We start from the raw sequence: 21,598 nt of genomic DNA, 5'->3' as shown, positions 1-21,598 counted from the left end.
TGGGACAAGATGTGTGCACCTGGTATTGGTGGGGAGGCCTGAGGGAAAGAGACCGCTGGGGAGACCTAGACGTAGATGGGAGGATAGTGTCAGGCGGGATCTATGGGAGATAAGAGTTGAAGGAGACTGGATTTTGCCGGTCCAGGACAGGGTCCGGTGAAGGGCTTTGGTTAATTCGGTGATGAACCTTCGGGTTCCCTAAGCCATGTACTGTCCACAGATCACGAGTAAAACCCTGCTGGGGGAAGTCGTTTCTGTTGCGGTGCGGGGGGGGGGGGGGGGAATGTTACTTATCAGCTGGACTAGAGGGCTGCTATTGGTGGGAAGTGTGATACGTCAGAGTTTTACGCTACTACACACAGACTGAAAACATCAAGCCGTTAAGAGTAGCGTGTAGTGAGTGCACTTTTAATGTGTTCTGTGGGTATGATGATAATATTCTAGATTAAATGACTGTGCGTCTGTGAGGTAATCTTAAAGCTGTACCCATTAGAACACATGAAGCCCTGTCGTCTGTTGTTCGTTCAGTGGTTGTGGAACGAATGCTTTTAGGATGGGTCGTCCGCGAAATCTTGTGCATGCGCGTATATCAAATTCCTAGCAGGGATTTTCTCCTGATCTGTGGATTGTAGCTAGTTTAGTTACTTATATTTAATTGTGTTGTGTTTTCAAATATATAGTTATATAGGAGACTAGGAAAGCGAGGACTGGGAAGAAGACTGATGCAGCTAACCAACGATCTGAAACAAGGAAAGAAGATGAAGTGTTTCCATAGGAAATGTAATGAAAAGTAACAATCTGGAATAACATCCACACCAAATTCCATGAAAATTTGTCAGCCAATCACGTTTAACAGGTAATTATGCAAACGATGACACAGCCAATGACAGCGCAACAAGTAATGACATCATCAGTTACTGCAGAGAATTAGGGATATTGACATCACTGTAGATCTTAATCCAGCTACCTCACAACTCGTAGCATATTAATGTCTCCAGGGATGATCTTTCAAGGCGCATGGCAACTTTGGGTAAGTCTAAACTCTCCTATTCAGGTGGGGGCAACTGCAGAGCAGATTCCATTACCCCAACCAAAAGTGTGCTTATTAAGAGGGGCCCTACAATTTAATGTGTGCTCTGAACCACAATAAGGGGCCTGGTATACTTCATTTTCCCAAGGTTTTATTTTTGGAAAATGTGAAGACTTCAGTTACTGAGAAGAATCTGAGAAATGTGGATGAATGAAAATTCTGTTATTTCTCCATAAACAACAAGTATTGACCTAAAGAAAACATATTTTATACTGCCAAAATTGAGTAAAGTAAGGAACTGCCCTGAGTGGAGACGGCTTCACAGTTACAATTTTATGGTTTCATTAACTGCATTTTTCATCCAAGTACAAATGTAGAAATTTTATAAATTATATCTGCAGCAAATGAAATTTCAAAATTAGGTTTGGGGGTGTTAAAATATTCACAACATAAATTTCAATTTAATCTTATAGGTTACAAACACTTCACTACCTGTACCAAATTAAAAATACAATTCCTTCCCCTATCAATGAGATCGTTCCAAGTACAAACTGCAGAGCACATCGACATGCAAGAAACTTACCAGTTCAGAGGAATGTTTAAGCCAAGCAAGATTACGGACTTGAAATCCAGTGTCCACAAACTGCTTTGGTTGTCCTGTGAGCGTGTTCTAGAAACGAATACACCGATCAGCTCCGCCTCCACCACTAGCCAAGAGTCCATGAAGGTGCGGGAACCATGCAATAGCTGTAAAATAAAATGTATTTGTGTATATTAAGAATTGTGTCCAAATGATCAGTTTGATACATCATGCTGCAGAGAATATTAAAATAAAGAAAGAGAATGGAGGAGGCAGAGATGAGAAATGTGAAGAAATTTACTTTGCAAATGCTGTGCAGAACAGTGAAATCAATGACATCCAAAGAATATGAGCACCATATTGGAGAAACCATGAACTTGTATCAGTTATATATGATAAACACAATGATTCATACCTTTCACTGAGTGTAAGTCTGCACAGGTGAGAGCAAATGCAGATTCCAAACATTGAGGCGATTGTCATTGCCACTGGAGGCCAGGCTCTGCTTGTCTGGATACCACTTCAAGCCGCAAACCTTTGAACAAAAGATACTTATAGTAATTGAGATTGATGACAATAATTTTAAAACATATTTTTCAGCTCTTAACTATAATAGCAAAATTTTATGTAAAGTTCTAACTATGGTGAAGACGTTGATGCTGTTCTTCTGGGTCGTGATGCATATGAGTTTGGAGCATTTAGGAACAGAAAAATTGCCAACAATTTTCATGCACGAAGTTTAGGATGGAAGGTCCGGAAGCTGATATCCCGCTCTGATGTCTGTCAGAGGGTCAAACACCCCAACTGCAGCTACGCGACCGAGTGTCAGAGCCACTTGCCCGGTGACCTCTGCGCTACTGATTTGTATGGTCCGCTGAAAGTGGTGTCCTATAAATTTTGGTGCTTTTGGATGAGTTTTCGAAATTAGTAAAGTTATACCCTTTGCGCTCAGCAACCACGAGTGCCCGCCTTAATAAACTGACAGGGCATAAAACCTAAGTGCGTATTGAGTGACAATGGGACTCACTTTGGAAGACCGACTTGGCGAAAAAGGTATGAATGTCAGATTTTCACCTGTACGACACCCGCAGGCAAACCACAGCGAGCGTTGTATGAAGGAGATCGGTAAATTCTGTCGCATCTACTGCCAACAAAACCACGAAAGATGGCCGGAGCTTCCGAGTAAAATTGGAGATTGGTTAAACGGCTCGGTATCAGACTCCACTGGGTACAGTCCCACAAGCGCTCATGCACGATAAGCCGATGCCAGGCTTATTTAGGAAATTCCTGACAAAGTTAGGCAAAACCGAATGAGTGCGACTTGACAAGTTCACGAGAGAGGCTGATTAGGATATTGTATTTATTACTTCAACCTGATTGTTGTTTTTGTGTGTGTAATTGCGTGGTGTGAGTGATCAAGAATGTTCTAAGTCTGTAATTGCTGAGGTACTTGGTACAGTACAACCACCTTATAGCATCTAACTTTTAAAATTTCAATAAAACGCGAGCTACACGACTGGTCCGGACCTTTCCGAAAGCCCAAATCCCTTGCTACATGTTGATGCTATTGTGACGCACCTCCATAAAAACACCCGCTACTTTCCTTTCTAACCATTGCTGTTCCAGGTACCACCTCAACGCACCTCTGGCTTGGGGTAAGGATTACACATCCGCCACTGCCGTTCCTATTGTCAAAAGCAGACACCAGTCCGCATAGCATAAAACCGGATTTACAACTTAAAGTCCAGTTCGTGACCGTCTCAGGTAGCCTTTCCGGAATTGAACTGAAAACAGGATGTCACACAGTTTCTTAAATAATTTAAAGTATATACGCGAGCACATAGTCTTCATAACCTTATCGTTCTCGAGGTCCCAGGATCCCGACGAACCGAGAAGGAATGCGTCAGGTTTAGCTTCTTGAAATCGCCCACACAGGGCCCTCGCTAGATCCTGACATTGCTCTATGTTCCTCTGTTTAAATTCTTTTACGGCGTATTATCTATTCTCCAATGGCACTGTGACGTCGATGATCATTGCTTTATTACGCTTCGCAATGTCCCTGTACGAGGTGCGATCAGAAAGTTTCAAGACTGCGCCTATAAAACCCCGTACACTTATCTCAGGTATTAAATTCATCCATCACCCTCGAAGTAGTTCCCCTGGGAGTGAACACAACGATCCCAGCGCCGCTGCCAAGCCTGGTAGCATCCCTGGAAATTATTTTTTGTCAGCCTGTCAAGCACCATCTGCGATTCTGCCTGAATCTTTTCTATCGTCTCAAATCTCCTTCCCTTTAGCTGAATTTTCATCTTTGGGAAGAGGAAGAAGTCACACGGAGCTTAGAAAGGAAGTTGGGGTCGGTTCTTGCAAGATCTTTGAGCTCCTGACAAACGAGAAGTCGATTCTGCTTCTGGTCCTCAGACAGGAGCCTTGGCACAAACTTGGCTGCGATGCGTCGCATGTGGTGTTCTTCCTTTAGAATCAGCTGACAGGTCCCATAGCCTATCCCAACTATGTCGCACAAGTCGTTGATAGTACGACGTCGATCTTCGTGAATGGCCTGCCGAATCTTTGTAACATTTTCGGGCGTTGTGCTCGAAGATGGTCGTCCAGAACGCTCGTCATCATCGACAGAGGTTCGGCCATTTTTAAAACGTGAATGGCACACAAAAGTTTGTGCACGACCCATTGCGGACTCCCCAAATGCTTGCTTTAGCATTTCATACGTTTCCGTAGCCGTTTTGGCGAGTCTTTGGCAAAATTTGATGCACACGCCATTCCGAAATCGCAGGAGGGTCGGTGTAATGCACTACCAAAACGCCAGTAACTAAGAAACAAATGCTAATTCGATGATGCCGGCTGGCACACTGATTCACTATGAATGTAGGCCCAACCCCTTAGCGGCAGAAGCTCGTACTACATCCGGTTCGCCCTCTATTGACACAGTTTTGAAACTTTCTGATCGCACCTCGTACAGTCACAGTCGAGAACTTACCTTCAGCTGCTTTCTTAACCCTGCTTACCACTGTGATGTGTCTTCTGCCTGTGATCTGGAATCGAACTGGCAACTGTAGTCTATCCCGGAAACAATAAATTACCTTTTCATATTCTTCAGCGAGTGCATCTCACCTATTTTCAAATAGCACAGAAATGTTGTTTGTCGTCTTTGGCATTGACTAGCTCTGGCATCAAAGCTTCGTTCTCTGTTACTTGCTATTAGTGGACCCAGCGTACAAACTACTCTGTTATATTTTCTGGTTATTAACTACCTCACACTAGCACTTACAGCGGTTAATTACGAGTTGCAGGGCTCTATTACGCGTGCACTTGATTGTACCGGAACTTCCGCCGCTTATCGGGAAGAAGTAACCGCTGCGACCGAAAATATTTAAACGAACACCACGAAACGTTAAAACTGTTGTAATATCTAATTGTAATATCCTGATAATGAGTTTAATTACGAGTTACAGGGCTCTATTACTTGCTCTTTTGATTACCATACTGCACACCTGGAATTAGCGAAAAAACGATTCCCCTAAAAGTACAGTAACAGTACTTCGAGAATGATCACAAACCGTTGATAAACGATAATGACAGATAAGCATAAAGCTATTAATGAGTAGTTTAAGGTGGGCCGATCCCGGAGGTACTGCAATACCGGGCCAACCCGTGACAAAGGTGGAGCAAGCTCCTAGCACTCCGTCATTTTCCAAAAATCAGTTTAATATTCTGGTCCTGCACATCACCACCTCTCAACCCTCTACACAGTTTTGAAGACTCATATTTTCACACATTACATTGGCACTGATAGTTGGAGCATGGCAAAACACAGAGAAGTGCACATCCACATCGTGCGCACCGTCAGGGTCGACTCGGCCTTCGGTTTACTGTCTGACCCCTGTTATGTGCTCGACGTAGATGTCCCTACTCCAGCGGATAGCGTCCGTGCACATTAGGCGCAGCATCAGATTGCAGTAGCGGCGCCCAAGGCGCAGCTGACTAATGAGGCGCTCGTTCGCCGGGTCCCATCCACCCAGCGTCCCAACGAGAAATGCATCTACGACCACATCGTAGCCCTGCTGACGCAGGTAGCTCGCAATGTGGTCATATTATACCCTCTTATCATTCCGTGCAGCTTCAAATGCGGCATACCGATTCTCAAACTGCGTAGCCACATCGATAATCGCGGCGGTCTTCTCCGCGGTCGGGCCGAAGACCGTCGTTGAAGCCTGGCACGGTCTGGTTGACGAGGACCGTGGCTTGAGCGCCTTGACAAGCCGACCAAGGACCGCGTTGTGACGGCGGGTGATGGCGGCGAAGTCCGGCTTACAGTGGTTCAGGACGCTGTGTAGTCTGGTCGATGTTAACCACGTTTCAGAGGTCACACTGCCTCCGTCATCAGGGTGATCATTTACTGGGGGCAGGCTACTCTATTCATGGTCCGGCTCCTATAAACCTAGCTCCACCCACCCAAGTGGCACATTCAATACCCTGATGATGGAGGCAGTATGACCTCTGAAATGCTGGTAAACATCGACCAGACTAAACAGAAGACAGAAATCTTCATATTCACCGCTGTGAAAACCTCAAATCTTACAGAACAGTAGTATGTTTGCCATCTGTTGTTAGTTAAATTACTGCTCCAACATGTCTTACTTACATACATGCATGCATGCTGTTGGACCACATTTACAGAATCAATTGTTACCCGCAGTTAAAGCAATATGCCTAACAGCTTGCCTGTGTCTCCTCATACACTGCACCATAACTGTTATGTGGAGTTTGATGGAGTATGGCATAGAAAGATTCAACAAAAGTTACCTACAATTTGCAATTACAGTTGCAATAGGAAAACAGTAACACACACTTAAAATGAAGACTTACTGTATGAGCAATCTCATATATATTGGTGACACACACTGATGTGGCCAATGTTAAATGATTCCATGTAACCAAGTAGCACCCAACACACACTTACATTAATTATATAGATGTTAAACATCAGAATAAAGAGCTTCTGTAAAATTTATTCAAGTCTCGTGGGCGTAAATAAGTTCCATGCTGTCTTCTACTGAAGGCAACAATTGAAACACACAAGATCACATGAACATAACCTAAAAAGTTTATATTGCTTGGCCCCTCATCAGGCTCATGTTTCCACCCCTACATCAAGTAATCTACAGCACCATACTTCATATACATTCTTTTCATCTACACCTGCATGTTCACATTGTTTTACACAGAAGCAAAATATCTGACCTGTAGTTTAATTTGGTTTGATGAGATCTTGTGCTCCTTGATAAAGTCTCCTAGGTTTCCTATAACTCTCACAAATATAATTTGTGCAGGTAAGGAGGAAAAAGAATCTCTGAGATTCCCTCGACAGTGGAGATATTGTCGCTGGTCTTCTGGTTCATAATGGTACATCACATGGTCCAGAATCATAATCTCCACCTTCAGCCCTGAAGATGGAGACAGTATGTTTTTCCATCTACTGACAGGCCCTTCGCTGTGCTTGATGAGACACTGTGTAGTTACAAAAATTAAACAAATTTTTCAGTGTAATGGTATTATTCCTTACAGAAGTTAATTTTTACAAGTGAAAATGTACACGTGGAAACTGTAATTCTTTATTTCTTAACTAGCATCAGCACTTTCTTTCCGGTTCTCACTATAGATTTCCACAGTAGGAGACTTTGTAATGCTAATATTCTCTCCTCCAGCTTTCACCAACAGCATCTGAAGTCGAGATACAAAAGGAAATTCTGGAATCAAAGTGAATAAACCACAAAATACATGTACTTCATTTCAAATATGTAACATGTCACTGAAACTGTGTAAGAGCTATTTTTGAATGTCTCCTCACAAAAGGTTCTACACTCAAGAACAATATACAGCGTATCTGTAAATCACCTGCACACTCTTCTTTAAGTGTCTCACGCCAATTGACTCCTATCCCACTTTCAGAGAACAGTTCTCCACTATGCTGCAAAACTTGTATTAAATATTAAATCATTATTAATATGCAAATAATTTCTATACACTGACAACACAAATTACTCCTAATATTATCGTTCACCCACAGGAAAACCATTCTTATTTACATACAAACACAGAAATTCAGAAGACCTACACTGTAGTTCATATGACCAGCCACTGACGGGATGGCTAAAGGGATTATATTCATGAGTGCTTCTTGCTGATGTGGTGGTTCGGAGAGAGCAGGACAATTTCTACTGTTCTTATGTGCGTTCTTCTTCAGAGCTCAAACATTCTACACAACACTCAAAACTGCTACCTACCATTTAACCTATACCTCAGCTCCCTAAAGGATACATTTAGAAAGGAGAGAAAACAAGAAAAATATATTTACATATATCAAGTGATGATTTTGACAACAAACCAACTGCAGAATTTAAGTTTATGGATCTAGGTTTTCAGTCTTTTCCATCAATGATGTCTTGCTTAATTTCACAAACATAACAAAATTATCTCCTTAGAAAGCTGAGATTTATTTTAAAAAGCAGGTTGAGCTTTGAGGTTCCAGGTTAGACTGCAAGAATGGAATATTCTACAAAAAATTACCTACGAAGCTTATGCTTCTAGGCATCACACACACCTGGAAAAATTTTCCTTTATGTGTCATGATTCAATATTTTTCAGTGAATTTATGACAGAGTTGGGTCTAAAACACAAACTGGACAAATGACGTCTATTCATACTTTCCCCAGGACTAAGTTTAGTGCTTCTGCATAGTGGGAGCACTTTTCTGTCTATCCCATTCACATCTGCTATTCCTGTAAAATACTGCAATTGCATACAACAAAGCAGTGCTTATTTATTCACTACGATAACACTCACTGAATATCTGTAGCGCCATTACAGTTACAGAACCTCATCTTAGGATGCAGCTACGCTATACGAGATACTGTTGCTCCTTGTGTAAGACAGGAATTTGTAGTTCAGCAATGCCACATTGTACAAAATCTAGTTACAAAGAGAAAAACAGTGATAAAATTCACAATTAAACTTCATACACCACCTAATACAACATTTTAATTGTAGCATGCTACAAAGGACCAGGTTTGTTACACAGCAGCCCTGAGGATGACAGCAGAGATTCCTCTCGAAACGTTGGCAGAAGATATGGTTTATTAACCATTCAGCAACCTGACACGGCTTGTAACCCGAGAGTCTTTCAGCAAAGGGTAACTAGATTGCACAAGGAATAATATCCTGCATGTACACACATGCACAGAGGCAGGGGCCAGGAACAGTAATCCAATGATAAAAGAATTCTACATTGTAAACTAATAGCAAAATCTGATGAAATAAAAATGGAACACAGCAAGAACGGAGACAGGGAAACTACATCTGATCAAACAGATGTCCTCTGTTCTTATAAATAATGAAGAAGTAAATACACAGAAAAAGTTTCTGATCATTTCAGTAGGCATATTTTCTTCGCCTAACCATCTGTACACCATGTTGGTGCTTCTCAGGAATTATCTCTCTCTCTCTCTCTCTCTCTTGTAAGTTCTATCAATATGCTTCAAGTCGTTTATTTAACGAAATGTCATCATATTATGCTTTTTCAACAAACATTATGCTTTATTTCGGTGGATAAAAATAATATCAACTGGAAATTTATAAAATGTGGTTCATTATAGGTTATATTAATTCTTTAGGACGATATTTCATAAGACGTCCTGCGACTCAAATGTAGTAGCGATGTTTTAAATAGCGCCTGAAACACGGTTAGTGCATACTTACCTGGCGTAGGGATTACCGTGATCCAGAAGGCGGTTCCCCCAGGGTGAGACCCTTCCATTGCACATCGGTTGGGTTGACCCCTGCGATTGCCCCAAATGTGGGTAACTCGGGCGCGTAATTTTTGGTAGTCGGGACTGCGTTCGCGCCGTCCCGTTAATTTCTATTTTCATGTTGTTTTATTTATTATTTCTAAGATTCAAGCAACAAGAATGCTTGGCTCCATTTGGTCGTTACTTGTGCTATGTAATAGGGCATCAGGAAAGTCCAAGGCAGGAGGGTTTGCAGTTGAATGGAGGACACAGCCATTAGCATGTGCTTACGATAACTTATTGGGTGAAGATATAAATAGTTTTACTAGTTGCTAGTAGAAACGTTGGTCTAGAAATAAATGCTGAAAAAAAACTAAGTTCATGTTAGTACCTCATCAGCAGATAGATGGCAAAATCATATTAGGGTGGCTAATAAATTCCTTGAAAATGTGACAAAGTTAAAATATTTGGGAACAACAAAAACAAATCAAAATAATATTCACAAGGAAATTAGGACAATTCTGGAAATGCTTGCTATTTCTCAGTTCAAAATATTCTGTCTTCCCATCTGATTTCTAAGAACCTAAACAATAAGTTTACCTGTTATATTGTATTGGTACAAAACATAGAATGCAGGTGTTTGAGAACAGGGTTGAGGAGGATATTTGGGCCTAGGAGAGAACATGATGGGGCATGGAGAAAACTCCATAATGATGAGCTTAAAAATTTGTACTCCTCCCCCAATATTATCATGGTGATTAAGGCAAGAAGAATGAGATCTGTGGGACATGTAGTGCCCATGGATGGGGCAAGAGGTGTGCACTGGGTATTAGTCGGGAAGCTTGAAGGGAAGAGACCGGTGGGGAGACCTAGACGTAGATGGGAGGATAATGTGGGACATAGGAGTTGAAGGTGATTGGATTTTGTTGGCCCAGGACAGGGACCAGTAGAGGGCTATGGTTAATTCGCTGATGAACCTTCGTGTTCCCTAAGCCATCTAGTAAGTTACTTAGTTAAAAATGTCAGCATACGCATAAGGTACAAATTAAAAAACCAATAAATAACATTTTGACAGAATTTACTTGTAAAAGTTATGGGTGAAAGTAGATGGAATCACAATGTCTCAGCCATAATGCACAGATCTGAACATATGAAAGTAGGAACTCACACATGAAAATACCTGTTCTTACACCAGTATGAGTATTACATTTGAGAGGAAATGCATTGCATAAGACAGGCATGCTTCACAATCAAAAACCACATGCCTAGTTCCAATTACATTACTCTTCTTATGTGTATTAGTCATTTAGTTTATTTCTGTAATATAATCATTCCCCTAAGAGTGAATCCTTCACTGTTCCCATGTCATATTTCTTTGAATGTTTCTAAAATGCAATGTCTTAGGTTTATACAATAAATTAATACAGACAGATACAAATATGAAGATGGCTGTCTTCTGGTTTGTAGCTCCATGTAGTCTGGTAAAAGTTTTCCAATATTTCATGGGTACTTGGTGCCAACATCTTGTGAGCTGTCAGTATGGGGCGATCAGCTAAGAGGGAAACATCAACGTGGAAGTGGAAAGAAATTCCATTACCTCCACACTTATAGTTACATATGGTACCAAGATTTAACTTCAAGAGTAGCAGTAATACTGGAAGGTAAAGTGTACCGAGGAGGATACAACAGAGTATAGTAGTATTCATAGTAGGGATAAAGACATAATTACAGCAGGCCATCCATGTCAGTGTTTTAGAGATGAGTACCGCAGCTCCAAGCCGCTCTGAATCTTTTCCTGGCTGTGCCAAATCCAGTACAGCCTAGGTACTATGGAGTGCAAGCTCACAAGACATCTGGCAACTACTAAGTCGGTAAATTTCTAAAAAAAACTATTGGTGCTACAACCCAGAAGATAGCCACCTTCACACTCACTGCATTATCAGACTTCATTTCATCATTTACTCGCGCGCTCCGCAATTTCATTCCTGAAGCATCAAGCAAGGCACTGACAGATGCAAATTAAAAAGGATGGTGTAGTCTTCTGGTATAACAATTTCTCACCCTGACGGTAACTCAAGAATTGCTTAACATTTTAACTCTTACTAATAAGAAACAAACATGAACATTAGTCTCATCTCTGTTCAAAACTTTTCAGCACTTCCAGGAGAAAGGAAAATCAGGACAACAAATCGACTGATGAGGAAGTAAGGCTGTCATCTTTAATTCACTTTACTGAACATATCACAAACACATAAAATTATAAATTACTCCTGTATTTTTTATTAGAAGAAAGCATGATGAGGTGTGAAGCAGAACAAAAGATGAGGGCATGACAAAGACATATGTGTACCAATATAACACATTTTGAAGGTGTTGTGATAAAGCTCCTTGCAATTTTAGCTGCTGAATAAGACAGTAATGCAACTACATGCATGAACCCCCGTTTCTCAATGTACGAGCCTGGATGGAATGGGCATGATGGATAACTGGGATTCCATTCATGAAGAGAACAGGAATTTTTAAAACAACATCCAGGTCGGCTGTGCAGTCCACCCAATCTCCTACTCAGTCCTGGAGTTCCTCTTCAAAGGATAAATCACCTGGAGCATGAAGCTGATCACTCACTTCCGTCTACTGCTGAGACAGAGTGGATGGAGTGTTACATTCCTTCTTCCAGACAACCTCAAACCATGATACTTATGCAAGGAGAAATTTACATTCCTTCCTCCCATCATGTATTTAAGTTTTAGACAAAACATTTTAGAATGTCTTCTTGGATAGAGTTTTGATTCTACAAATTTGTTTTTAGAGCTCTCATTGTACTAAAGGCAACATCACAGTACAAAATGTTATTTTAAGGTTATAGAGAGACATAAAGTCTCAGTTTTAAATTCTGTGTATTAGAATGCTGATTGTTTCTTCCTACTGTAAACATCTTTTTCAATATGATTAGGAAAAGAACAAAAGCTGCACCTAGAATGTTTGCTGCAGGTTCCAGTCATGTCCCTATTATTCTCCCAATGTAAATGTGATGGAAACAGGCATGTGGGAAATTTGCTTTTTAATTGTTTGCACAAATGGAGAAGAAGGATATTGATTTCAGTTTTAAAGCATATTTCCTCTACTTCTTGGCTGAGTGGCTATATTAACAGGTATTATTTTAAAAGTGTGTAATCTGCAAAGATGCCTCATGCAAGATAACCCTACTACTTGGAAGTGATAGAGGGTACTTTATGTGATAGTTTGTACATAAAAAGGTACTGTAAAAATATACAAATGGAGGAAAAAGTGAATGCATATATAACATGAATTAATTCGTAATTGTAACAGAAAGCAATTACGTAATTCTTCTGAAATATAACAATAGGATGTTTTCAAGATCAGCGTTTTGTATAATATATGCAGATATTTACAAATAGACACATAGTAGGGACTTCTTAATTGTATGCATCAAACATGATTGTGTTCTATTCCTAAAACAAAGCCAGAAAGTTCCTACAAACATACAGTTGCAACCTCTTCATTAGTGAGAACTGGAAGAATCAGTAAATCAAATGAGACACGTAAAACACCTTATTAGAAGCACATTCAGCTTTGTTCCTAAAGATACCTTAACAGGATTTTAATGTTTTTAAAGTATTGGCAAAAGTTTCTGAAAACGTCGTCTGTTATTTTGAATGCGTAACTGAGTTGTGACACTTGTACACTGAAAATTTACATTTGTCACAGCCCCTGATACAAATGCTAAAGCTAGTCCTTCATGTTGACTCTTTCCAAGTAAATTATGCCCTTCAGGTGTCCCCACAGTTAGGAGTTGGTAGATGTAAAATCAGGCCACAAAGGATGCAAAGTCAATTTGGTTCATCTCATCCATCAGCATGTGTGATGAGAGTCCAGAAGCTCCTTTATGTTGTAAATAAGATGCTCTAAGAGTTGAAACACTAACTCATAAGGTGATATGAAGACATCACCTGTTATTTCTGTCCAAATATTACTTTTCAACTGATGCTTCATTGCTGCAGCCTCTCACAAGGCACCTGTGACCATTTGTTTATAGGAGATTCATCTTGGATTGATTTTAAGAGTAGATTACAATTTTTAAACGAAATGCATGCAATTAAGAATCAGCAGCCTATATATTATCTATTGCAGGGGGTGTCAGGTAATTAATCTGCATTTATTCTTCATATTATTGTGTCATGACACTTAATTAATTTCATCGCCTGACGTATGAAGGCATCTGGACTACGCAGAACTTGGCATCAAGACAAACTCTTTGTTGCCAGTACGAAGATGCACTTAAGGCTCTCAAGGAGGGAACAACTGCAAAGGCCATGTTCACGTTGAAAAAGCAGCAACACAGAGTTAGAACTCTTAGCTGTAAGAGACTGCAGACTTTTTTCGTTTAATTATGCTATAACAGCAGACACATTGCAGCATTATGATGCCATTTGCAATGTCCATTCATTATTACCATCAGCAAATCAGTCATAGATTCCACTGCATTTTAGTATCTAATGACCAGCAAGTGTCCAGATCTTTCTAGAGGAAACAAAGTGTAACACATCATCATCATATAAAGTTCTTGCATCCAGAACTTCTAAGAAACATCAAATTGTAACACTTAAGTAAATTTAAAATGAATACATAGAGATATTTACTATACATCAATATTAATATAAAAATTACCTGTTCACTTAAAGCTTTTTAAAAGTAACATACAAGGTCATCTGCTGACGGAATGGTAATTCTGACCAGCAAGTGAGTGGTCAGGAACAGAAATTACTAGAAATTTTGCCCTCTTAATTAAGTATATGGTGTGTATTGTGTCAGCAAGCACTATTTGCTTCCACTAGCGTCATTACGACAAGTGTTCACTGTGCATTCATCTTATGTGTGTTAGATGCAGTTTCTTTGCAGTTATTCAACTCACCATTTGTCTGCCTCTGAGCATCATCACTTTGCTATTTATGATCGATCAACTATTCCCCATTTGACAATTCTTCATACCATGATATTTCAGGAACATTTCCTGCTAAAGAATGATCCCCTTAACATTTTCGTTTTGTTTCAATTTTTCCACCCTTTCTCGTTCTATTCCTGAGGTTAAAACACAGTGCCATAGAAAATAAAGCATGTTACCTCAACTACAGTTATTTGCCGACAGTTGGAGTGGACTGAAAATAGTAAAGAATCTGTTTCTGAATGTTGTGTGTCTTAGTCCGATGGATGCAGCCTGTGAAGAATGGAGTTCTAACTGCGTTAGTTTTCCTACATGTATCTAGTAATGTCACATAATTGTCTTCATTTCTGCATAATACTGCGACAGATATAAAAACATATTCCATAAGAATATATTTTGGAAGAACTTAAAAATTATAAAAATGGTGAAATATGAAGCAGTTTATATTCATTTGTATGTTTCATTAGTAAATATCGTTTATTGAATGAGATGGAAATAACTGTTAATCTTATCAGTTGCATTCCAAAGGCATGACATCTGATACATTGAAGGAGCCAAAATATCACTCATCACATCCCAAACTTCAGCACTGCTGAGAATTTCTTATTCGGTATGATACATTAGGCAACAGGACTGGAGCTATGTAAGAGCAAGCCTTCAATACCAATAACAAAAGTCACAAATTAGCAAGTACTTGAACTTATCTAATATGTTGTGTATAAGATAAGAAAGTATGTCTTATTAAGTCATGATGATTAAAGTGTATCTTTGTTTTAGAATGTAGACTAGGTCCATGAAAATTAAAGTCCGTCAGTGAAGATGATCCTGTGTTAGGTCAATGTAATTTACATTACCAATACCAATTTATTAAGTCATGTTTTATCAATGGCACTTCCTGGGGTACCAGGAGAAGGCATGCAGAATGGGGCAGAAGCTGGATATCAGGAGGGATGCTAATAACTCCTCACCATAAAAGAACTAGCATATTAAGAACATTTACACAATGGTATTTTTTTAGTATATATAAAGGGCATAAATCACTAAAAAGAGAAAGGCTACATACAGTATGAGGTTTAGTGTTTGATTAAAGCACTGGAAACAACAGGTCAGCACATATTTGAATATTTTTAGTCTACCAGCACTGTGTGTCAGACAGGGATGTAAATTAGACCTACTACATTTTTATTTTGAGTATCTTAAGTATCGATGACTGTTTAATAAAATAATCTCTTCTCGGGCGACTAACAGGGTGCTGAGGAGAATATCTGCACCTAGGAGAGATGAACTGTTAAGAGGCTGGCGAAAGTTGCATAATGAGGGGCTTCATAAATTGTACTCATCAACAAATATAATTAGACAGATCAAGGCAAAGAGGATGAGATGGGCAGGGCATGTAGCCCGCATGGGAAAGAAGAGAAATGCATACATGGTTTTGGTTGGCAGACCAGAAGGAAACAGACCACTGCCTAATTAGTACTTGTTACACAGTATTATGTCAGAATTAAGAAATGAAGGGAATTAGTGGAGTATGTAGTAGCCATTGGAGATATAAAGGTACATACACGTAACATTTTCATAGAACACGTGAAGGGAAGAGCCAATTTGAGGAATGGCTTCGTCTTACTCGGGACAGGATCTTGTGAACACGGTGAATGTAAGGAATTAAGGATTTTAAACTGCAAGAGATGAGTGTCCTAATTTACAATCGTTGCTACTTACACTCAAGAAGAAGTTCAAATTCAGTGGGGAAAGTGGGCTCTTTGGAAAATAATTAGTGAGAGAGTCTTCAGGTTGATGAAATAAGAAAATGATAGAAAAGCGCTATTCAAAAAGGATGGTATTCGCATGGCAAATTTGAGAAATACGGGTCCTTCATTACAGAAACAAGGATCAACCTATCATCTACATTCAGTCCACACACACACACACAGTAAATCTTGCCTGGAGTCATGGTAAGAACGCGTGTACTTGCACCCGCCTCCAAAGACAGCGAGTCGTTTTTGTACATGCTGGGAGTGAAAATGGCTTCATTCCAAATGCTCTGTTAATGTTTAAATCGGTGACAATATCTGGAGATTATTGGCACGCAATTTATTTTAATAACTATGAACTATGAACAACTTGCCATAATGTACGAACCAATTCGGTTATTTCCTTCATCTCGAAACGGCGATATAGCAACTGGCTTTCAGATCGTGGCATTCCTTTCAAGACCAAAAGTGTCAGCCCCAATTGTATTAAGCGATGCACTGCAGGAACAGAATGGGTATGTATGCAATGTAACTTTTCATGAACACAGAAACCTAAGCCTACGTGTCACTTACCTGCACAAACACCGACACGGTCACGAGGGATGCCAAAACACTGTTGTTTACGACTTTCCTCTTTGGCAGCTGCGAAGTACATCTGACTGACTAACTAACTAACTAACTAACTAGATGGCTTACCGAACCCGAAGGTTCATCACCGAATTAACCAAAGCCCTCCACCGGACCCTGTCCTGGGCCAACAAAATCCAGTTTCCTTCAACTCCTATCTCCCATAGATCCCGCCTGAGATTATCCTCCCACCTACGTCTAGGTCTCCACAGCGGTCTCTTCCCTTCAGGTTTCCCAAACAGTAACCGGTGCACACCTCTTGTCCCATCCATGCGCGCTACATGTCCCGCCCATCTCACTCTTCTCGACTTAATCACCCTCACAATACTGGGGGAGCAGTACAGATTTTTAAGCTCGTCATTGTGCAGTTTTCTCCACGCCCCATCGTCTTCCCTCTTAGGCCCAAATATCCTCCTCAACACCCGATTCTCAAACACCTGCAATCTGTGTTCCTCCCTCTGAGTGAGAGACCATGTTTCGCACCCATACAAAACAACAGGCAAGATTATTGTTTTGTATACTTTAATTTTCAGGTTCTTAGAAATCAGACGGGAAGACAAAATATTTTGGACTGAGAAGTAGCAAGCATTTCCGGAATTTAGTCTCCTCCTAACTTCCTCACAAGTATCATTTTGATTTGTTATTGTTGTTCCCAAATATTTGAACTTTGTAACCCTTTCAAAGAATTTATTAGCCACCCTAAGATAATTTTGCCCGCCTGTCTTCTGATGACGAGATACTAACATGTACTTAGTTTTTTCTGAATTTACTTCCAGCCCCACCTGTCTACCAGCCTCTAGTAAAACTTCTGCGTTACTCTTTATTGTATTTATATCGTCTCCCAATAAATTAACATCATCAGCATATGCCAATAGCTGATGTGTCCCATTCAATTGCAAACCCTCCTGCCTACCTTGGACCTTCCTGATGGCGTATTCTAGCGCAAAGTTAAAGAGCAAGGGAGACAGAGCATCTCCTTGTTTTAGACCGTTCTTGATGAGGAATGTCTCAGATACATATTTACCTACTCCAATTTTGCTACAGGTTTCATTTAAGCACATTTTTATTAGACCCACTAGCTTCTTTGGTATACCAAATTCAATAAGAATATTATATAGCACTTCTCTCTTCACAGAGTCATAGGCTTTTTTGAAATCTATAAATAACTGATGTACGGTCCCACCGAACTCCCATTTTTTCTCTAGTATCTGACGAATGCAAAAGATCTGATCAATCGTTGATCTGTTTCGTCTGAACCCACACTGATGATCCCCAATAATTTCATTCGCATATGGGGTTAATCTTGCCAAAAGAATGTTGGATAGAATTTTGTATGAGGTTGATAGCAGCGATATTCCTCGGTAATTACCACACTCAGTCTTGTCCCCCTTCTTATGAATAGGAATAATTATGGATTCCTTCCATTGTTGTGGCATCTCTTCCTTATCCCAAATTAACTGAATAAGCTTATGGATCCTCATATGCAACCCTTTGCCATCTGCTTTAATTAATTCGGCCGGAATCTGATCAATTCCTGGAGATTTATAACTTTTCAACTTCCCAATGGCTAGTTCCACTTCATCTAAACTAGGTTCTGGAACTAAACGTTCAGCTGTATGTATTTCAATCTATCTAATATCACCAGTCTCATGAACATTTAAGAGCTCGCTAAAGAAATTTTTCCACCTATTCACAATTTCTATTGGATCTGCAAGCAAATTGCCACTATCATCCTTTACCAAATTGGTCTGGGGTTGATATCCTTTCTTAAAGTTATTAATGCCTCTGTACAGGTCTCTGATGTTTTTTTCCTTATTATTTGTCTCAAGTTCAGCAATTTTGCCCTTCAGGTATTCCCTTTTCTTAGTCCTAAAGGTTCTACTAGCCTCACGTCTCACGTTACATAGATTATCCGCATTTGTTTTGTTTGGGTTCTGCAACCATTGAAATTTTGTTTGCTTCCTTCGATCTATTAATTTTGAACATTCTTCATCAAACCACGGTTTATTTTGCTTTCTCCTGTAGTATCCTAGTTTCTCTTTTGCTGAAATTTTGATGCAGTTGCTGACATTTTCCCACTCCCTGTTGATGTCCACACTTTCATTATCCTCATTTGTCTCTAAAATTTGAGACCTATTCGAAATTTCAACTTGATATTGTTCCTTTGCCTCTCCCTCACTTAATTTTTTTAAATCAAATCTTTCTGTGTCAAAATTTTGTTTAGTTCGTCTACTTACTGAAAGCCGCTCCCTCACTTTTGCTACCACCAGATAATGATCAGTGTCGCAATCTGCTCCTCTGAATGACCTCACATCAATTACATTTGTCTGCCTTCTCTTATCTACTAAAACATGATATATCTGATTGAATTTGCTACCATCTGGAGAAGTCCAAGTGTATTTATGAACATCACGGTGTGGAAATTTTGTACTTTTTACAATTAAATCTTTTGACGTAGCAAAGGTTACTGTTCTAACACCGTTATCATTACTAAGTGCATGGAGACTCTCGCTGCCTATTGTGGGTTTGAAGATATCCTCCCTCCCAATTTTTGCATTGAACTCTCCTAGCAGAATTTTCATGTGATACTTGCCAAATGTATCAAATACTGATTCCAATTCTTCATAAAAGCTATCCTTGATATCATCGCTTTTGTCTTCCGTTGGGGCATGAACATTAAGGACAATGATGTCGCACCAACGTCCTTCCAAAATTACGTAAGACAACCTGTCACTAACAAATTCTACTCTCTTAACTGCTGCCCTAATTCTGCTATGAACAAAAAAACCCGTCCCTAGCTGATGATTGTCATTCCCCTTTCCATAGAAAAATGTAAAATTGTCCACTGGGATCGTGCCCTCCCCCTCCCATCGCACTTCCTGCACTGCCACTAAGTCTAACTTATAATTCCCTAATTCCCTACACACTGATTTCAGTGCCCCAGCCCTATAGAGGCTCCTAATGTTCCAAGTACCAAATCTCATGTCCTTTTTCAATTGCCGTGGTCGTGCCAAAGAGTCCGTCCTGATCCGAGGCTTGGTTGACTAGTGTCAGGAATACTTCGGCAACTGCCATCCACGTGCCGTAAGTTTGTTCATACTTCTTCCACTGTCATGAGACATTGTAAATATTTTAATCCCTGTGATCAAGATCTGCAATTACGTATCTTGATTGATAACATGAGTATTCTGTGGGTCTGGAAGACATGTTTGGCTCAGCACACTTTGGAATGTTGTTTGGGATTCATAAATTGACAGTGCATATGCTTCATCTGAGATAAAATGTAGTCCATATCTAGAAAGTACATAAATAAAAACAACAATTTATAGTTTGTAATAAGATGTTCATCAGAAGTCTTGATGCCACCTTCAATGTGTATGGAATTAGGTGGACTGTGAAAATAGTATCAAAGCTGAACAGCTGCATGCACTGACATACATGAGGTAATATGGCTTTGGTCCTGCACTTTCTTTTCAAGAAAAAGCTAAGTAATATAATAGTAGTAATTATGACTTCGGAATAATCAGACACGTGTTTAGCTCAAGGGATAATTACAAGAGCATGTACAGTACAAGAATACGTACCACACGACACTGTTGGATATTTGATCTTTGTTGTAGCATTCAATTAGTACAGGTCCAATTGGTACCTCTATAATACCTAATTTTAATTTTAATAATCATGTTTAATTTCAATAAATAACTTTAGTTTAAAATTAGCCATTGTTCAAACACATAAAACCTCTAGCTTACATTAACATTTTTACATTTTAATGCTCAACTTTCAAATATACTATTACGAAACTCTCTACACAATTTAAACTCCGATCTAACGAGACTTCCTGCAAAACTCACGGATTTATCTTAGCTTCGATTAGCGCATTTAAATATATATGTATATATACACACACCTATGCATCAGGTCATTCACATTCAAATATCTACACCTAAAAGTGACCTGTTTAGGTCGATACATATATTAGATAGTAGAATAAAAGATGTGTAAACATTTATTCATTTTTATTAGCATTAATACACAACAGAACGCACTCTCTAAAAGAAATCACATCACCTACCTTAAGTTTTTTAGGTAACTTCATGAGCTAGCCACTCAAGTGCATGGCCCTGTGTAAATTTCAGTATTATGCTAGGCAGTTGTCTGTGGTCGCTGCACAAATATCAGCCGGTGAAAAAGCTTAATAAATTAGAGCAAACACAGTCGGAGCTGCCCTGATGTCTGGAGGCGGCCTTCTCCTACATCCGCAACTTGAGGATAAGCCTTGTCCTGGAAACGAGAACCACATGTAAATATGGCGGTTGTGGGTTTCAGCAAAATACATTTCCACATATCTAAAACCTCTTGTCTAACATGGATTCCTTTGTTATAATATACACCACTCTCCAACACAGCATAGAAATGAAAAATACATAGCGCACACTTGGTTTTTCAGTGAGATGATAAACACTGAAATAACACGAGCGTTGCAAAATCATTTAACCACGAAATAATTGCAAAAACAACACACAGTAAACTGTAGCAGTTACATACGTTGGATGTACGTACGCCTTAGTGAGAAAGCGAGCTGATCATTAATTTCCTCGTGACCTTTCAAAAGAATATAACACTGCAGGTTCTTTATAAAAGTTTTGTTTGAAGGAAGGCCTCTCTGATGGAAATTAAAACTTTGAACCCCAGTATCTGATATCATTCTGAGACAAGTGCTTCAACAAATGACAGTACAGACTACCTGGAATCCGTGACCAGTCAGTGCACTGAACTATCATTTGTAATTGTAAACTAATTTTGAACTATTTCCCCTAAGAGACCAGACAGAAAGCCGCAGAC

At 39.6% G+C, this 21,598-nt stretch overlaps 1 protein-coding gene, 1 non-coding gene and 1 pseudogene across 2 annotated transcripts; 1 reads left to right on the top strand and 2 right to left on the bottom strand.

Annotated features, from left to right (window-relative positions):
- Nucleotides 1–5,234: 5,234 nt before the first annotated feature.
- LOC147873308 (U2 spliceosomal RNA) lies at nt 5,235–5,382 on the bottom strand (annotated as a pseudogene).
- A 3,993-nt stretch (nt 5,383–9,375) lies between these two features.
- Nucleotides 9,376–9,537, top strand: LOC147873307 (U1 spliceosomal RNA). The gene has a single exon (XR_015536027.1). It is a non-coding gene; the product is annotated as a U1 spliceosomal RNA (small nuclear RNA).
- An 8,844-nt stretch (nt 9,538–18,381) lies between these two features.
- LOC147873306 (protein CFDP2-like) lies at nt 18,382–21,154 on the bottom strand. The gene is made up of 2 exons (XM_087351954.1): nt 20,829–21,154; nt 18,382–20,047 (listed from the first exon to the last, which is right to left on the bottom strand). The coding sequence occupies exon 2, from the start codon at nt 19,735–19,737 to the stop codon at nt 18,382–18,384; it is 1,356 nt and encodes a 451-aa protein (XP_087208080.1). The 5' UTR covers nt 19,738–20,047; nt 20,829–21,154.
- Between the last annotated feature and the right edge of the window lie 444 nt (nt 21,155–21,598).

Source organism: Zootermopsis nevadensis, unplaced genomic scaffold (genome assembly GCF_977971745.1).
Source record: "Zootermopsis nevadensis isolate Lab colony 2312 unplaced genomic scaffold, Znev_1.0 Znev_ptg000020l, whole genome shotgun sequence".
NCBI classification, from domain to species: domain Eukaryota; kingdom Metazoa; phylum Arthropoda; class Insecta; order Blattodea; family Termopsidae; genus Zootermopsis; species Zootermopsis nevadensis.
This window is presented reverse-complemented; position numbering and strand designations above follow the sequence as displayed.

Bases quoted from the DNA above. Each gene is read 5' to 3' on its own strand.
- LOC147873306 (XM_087351954.1), bottom strand. From the start codon at position 19,737: ATGAGATTTGGTACTTGGAACATTAGGAGCCTCTATAGGGCTGGGGCA.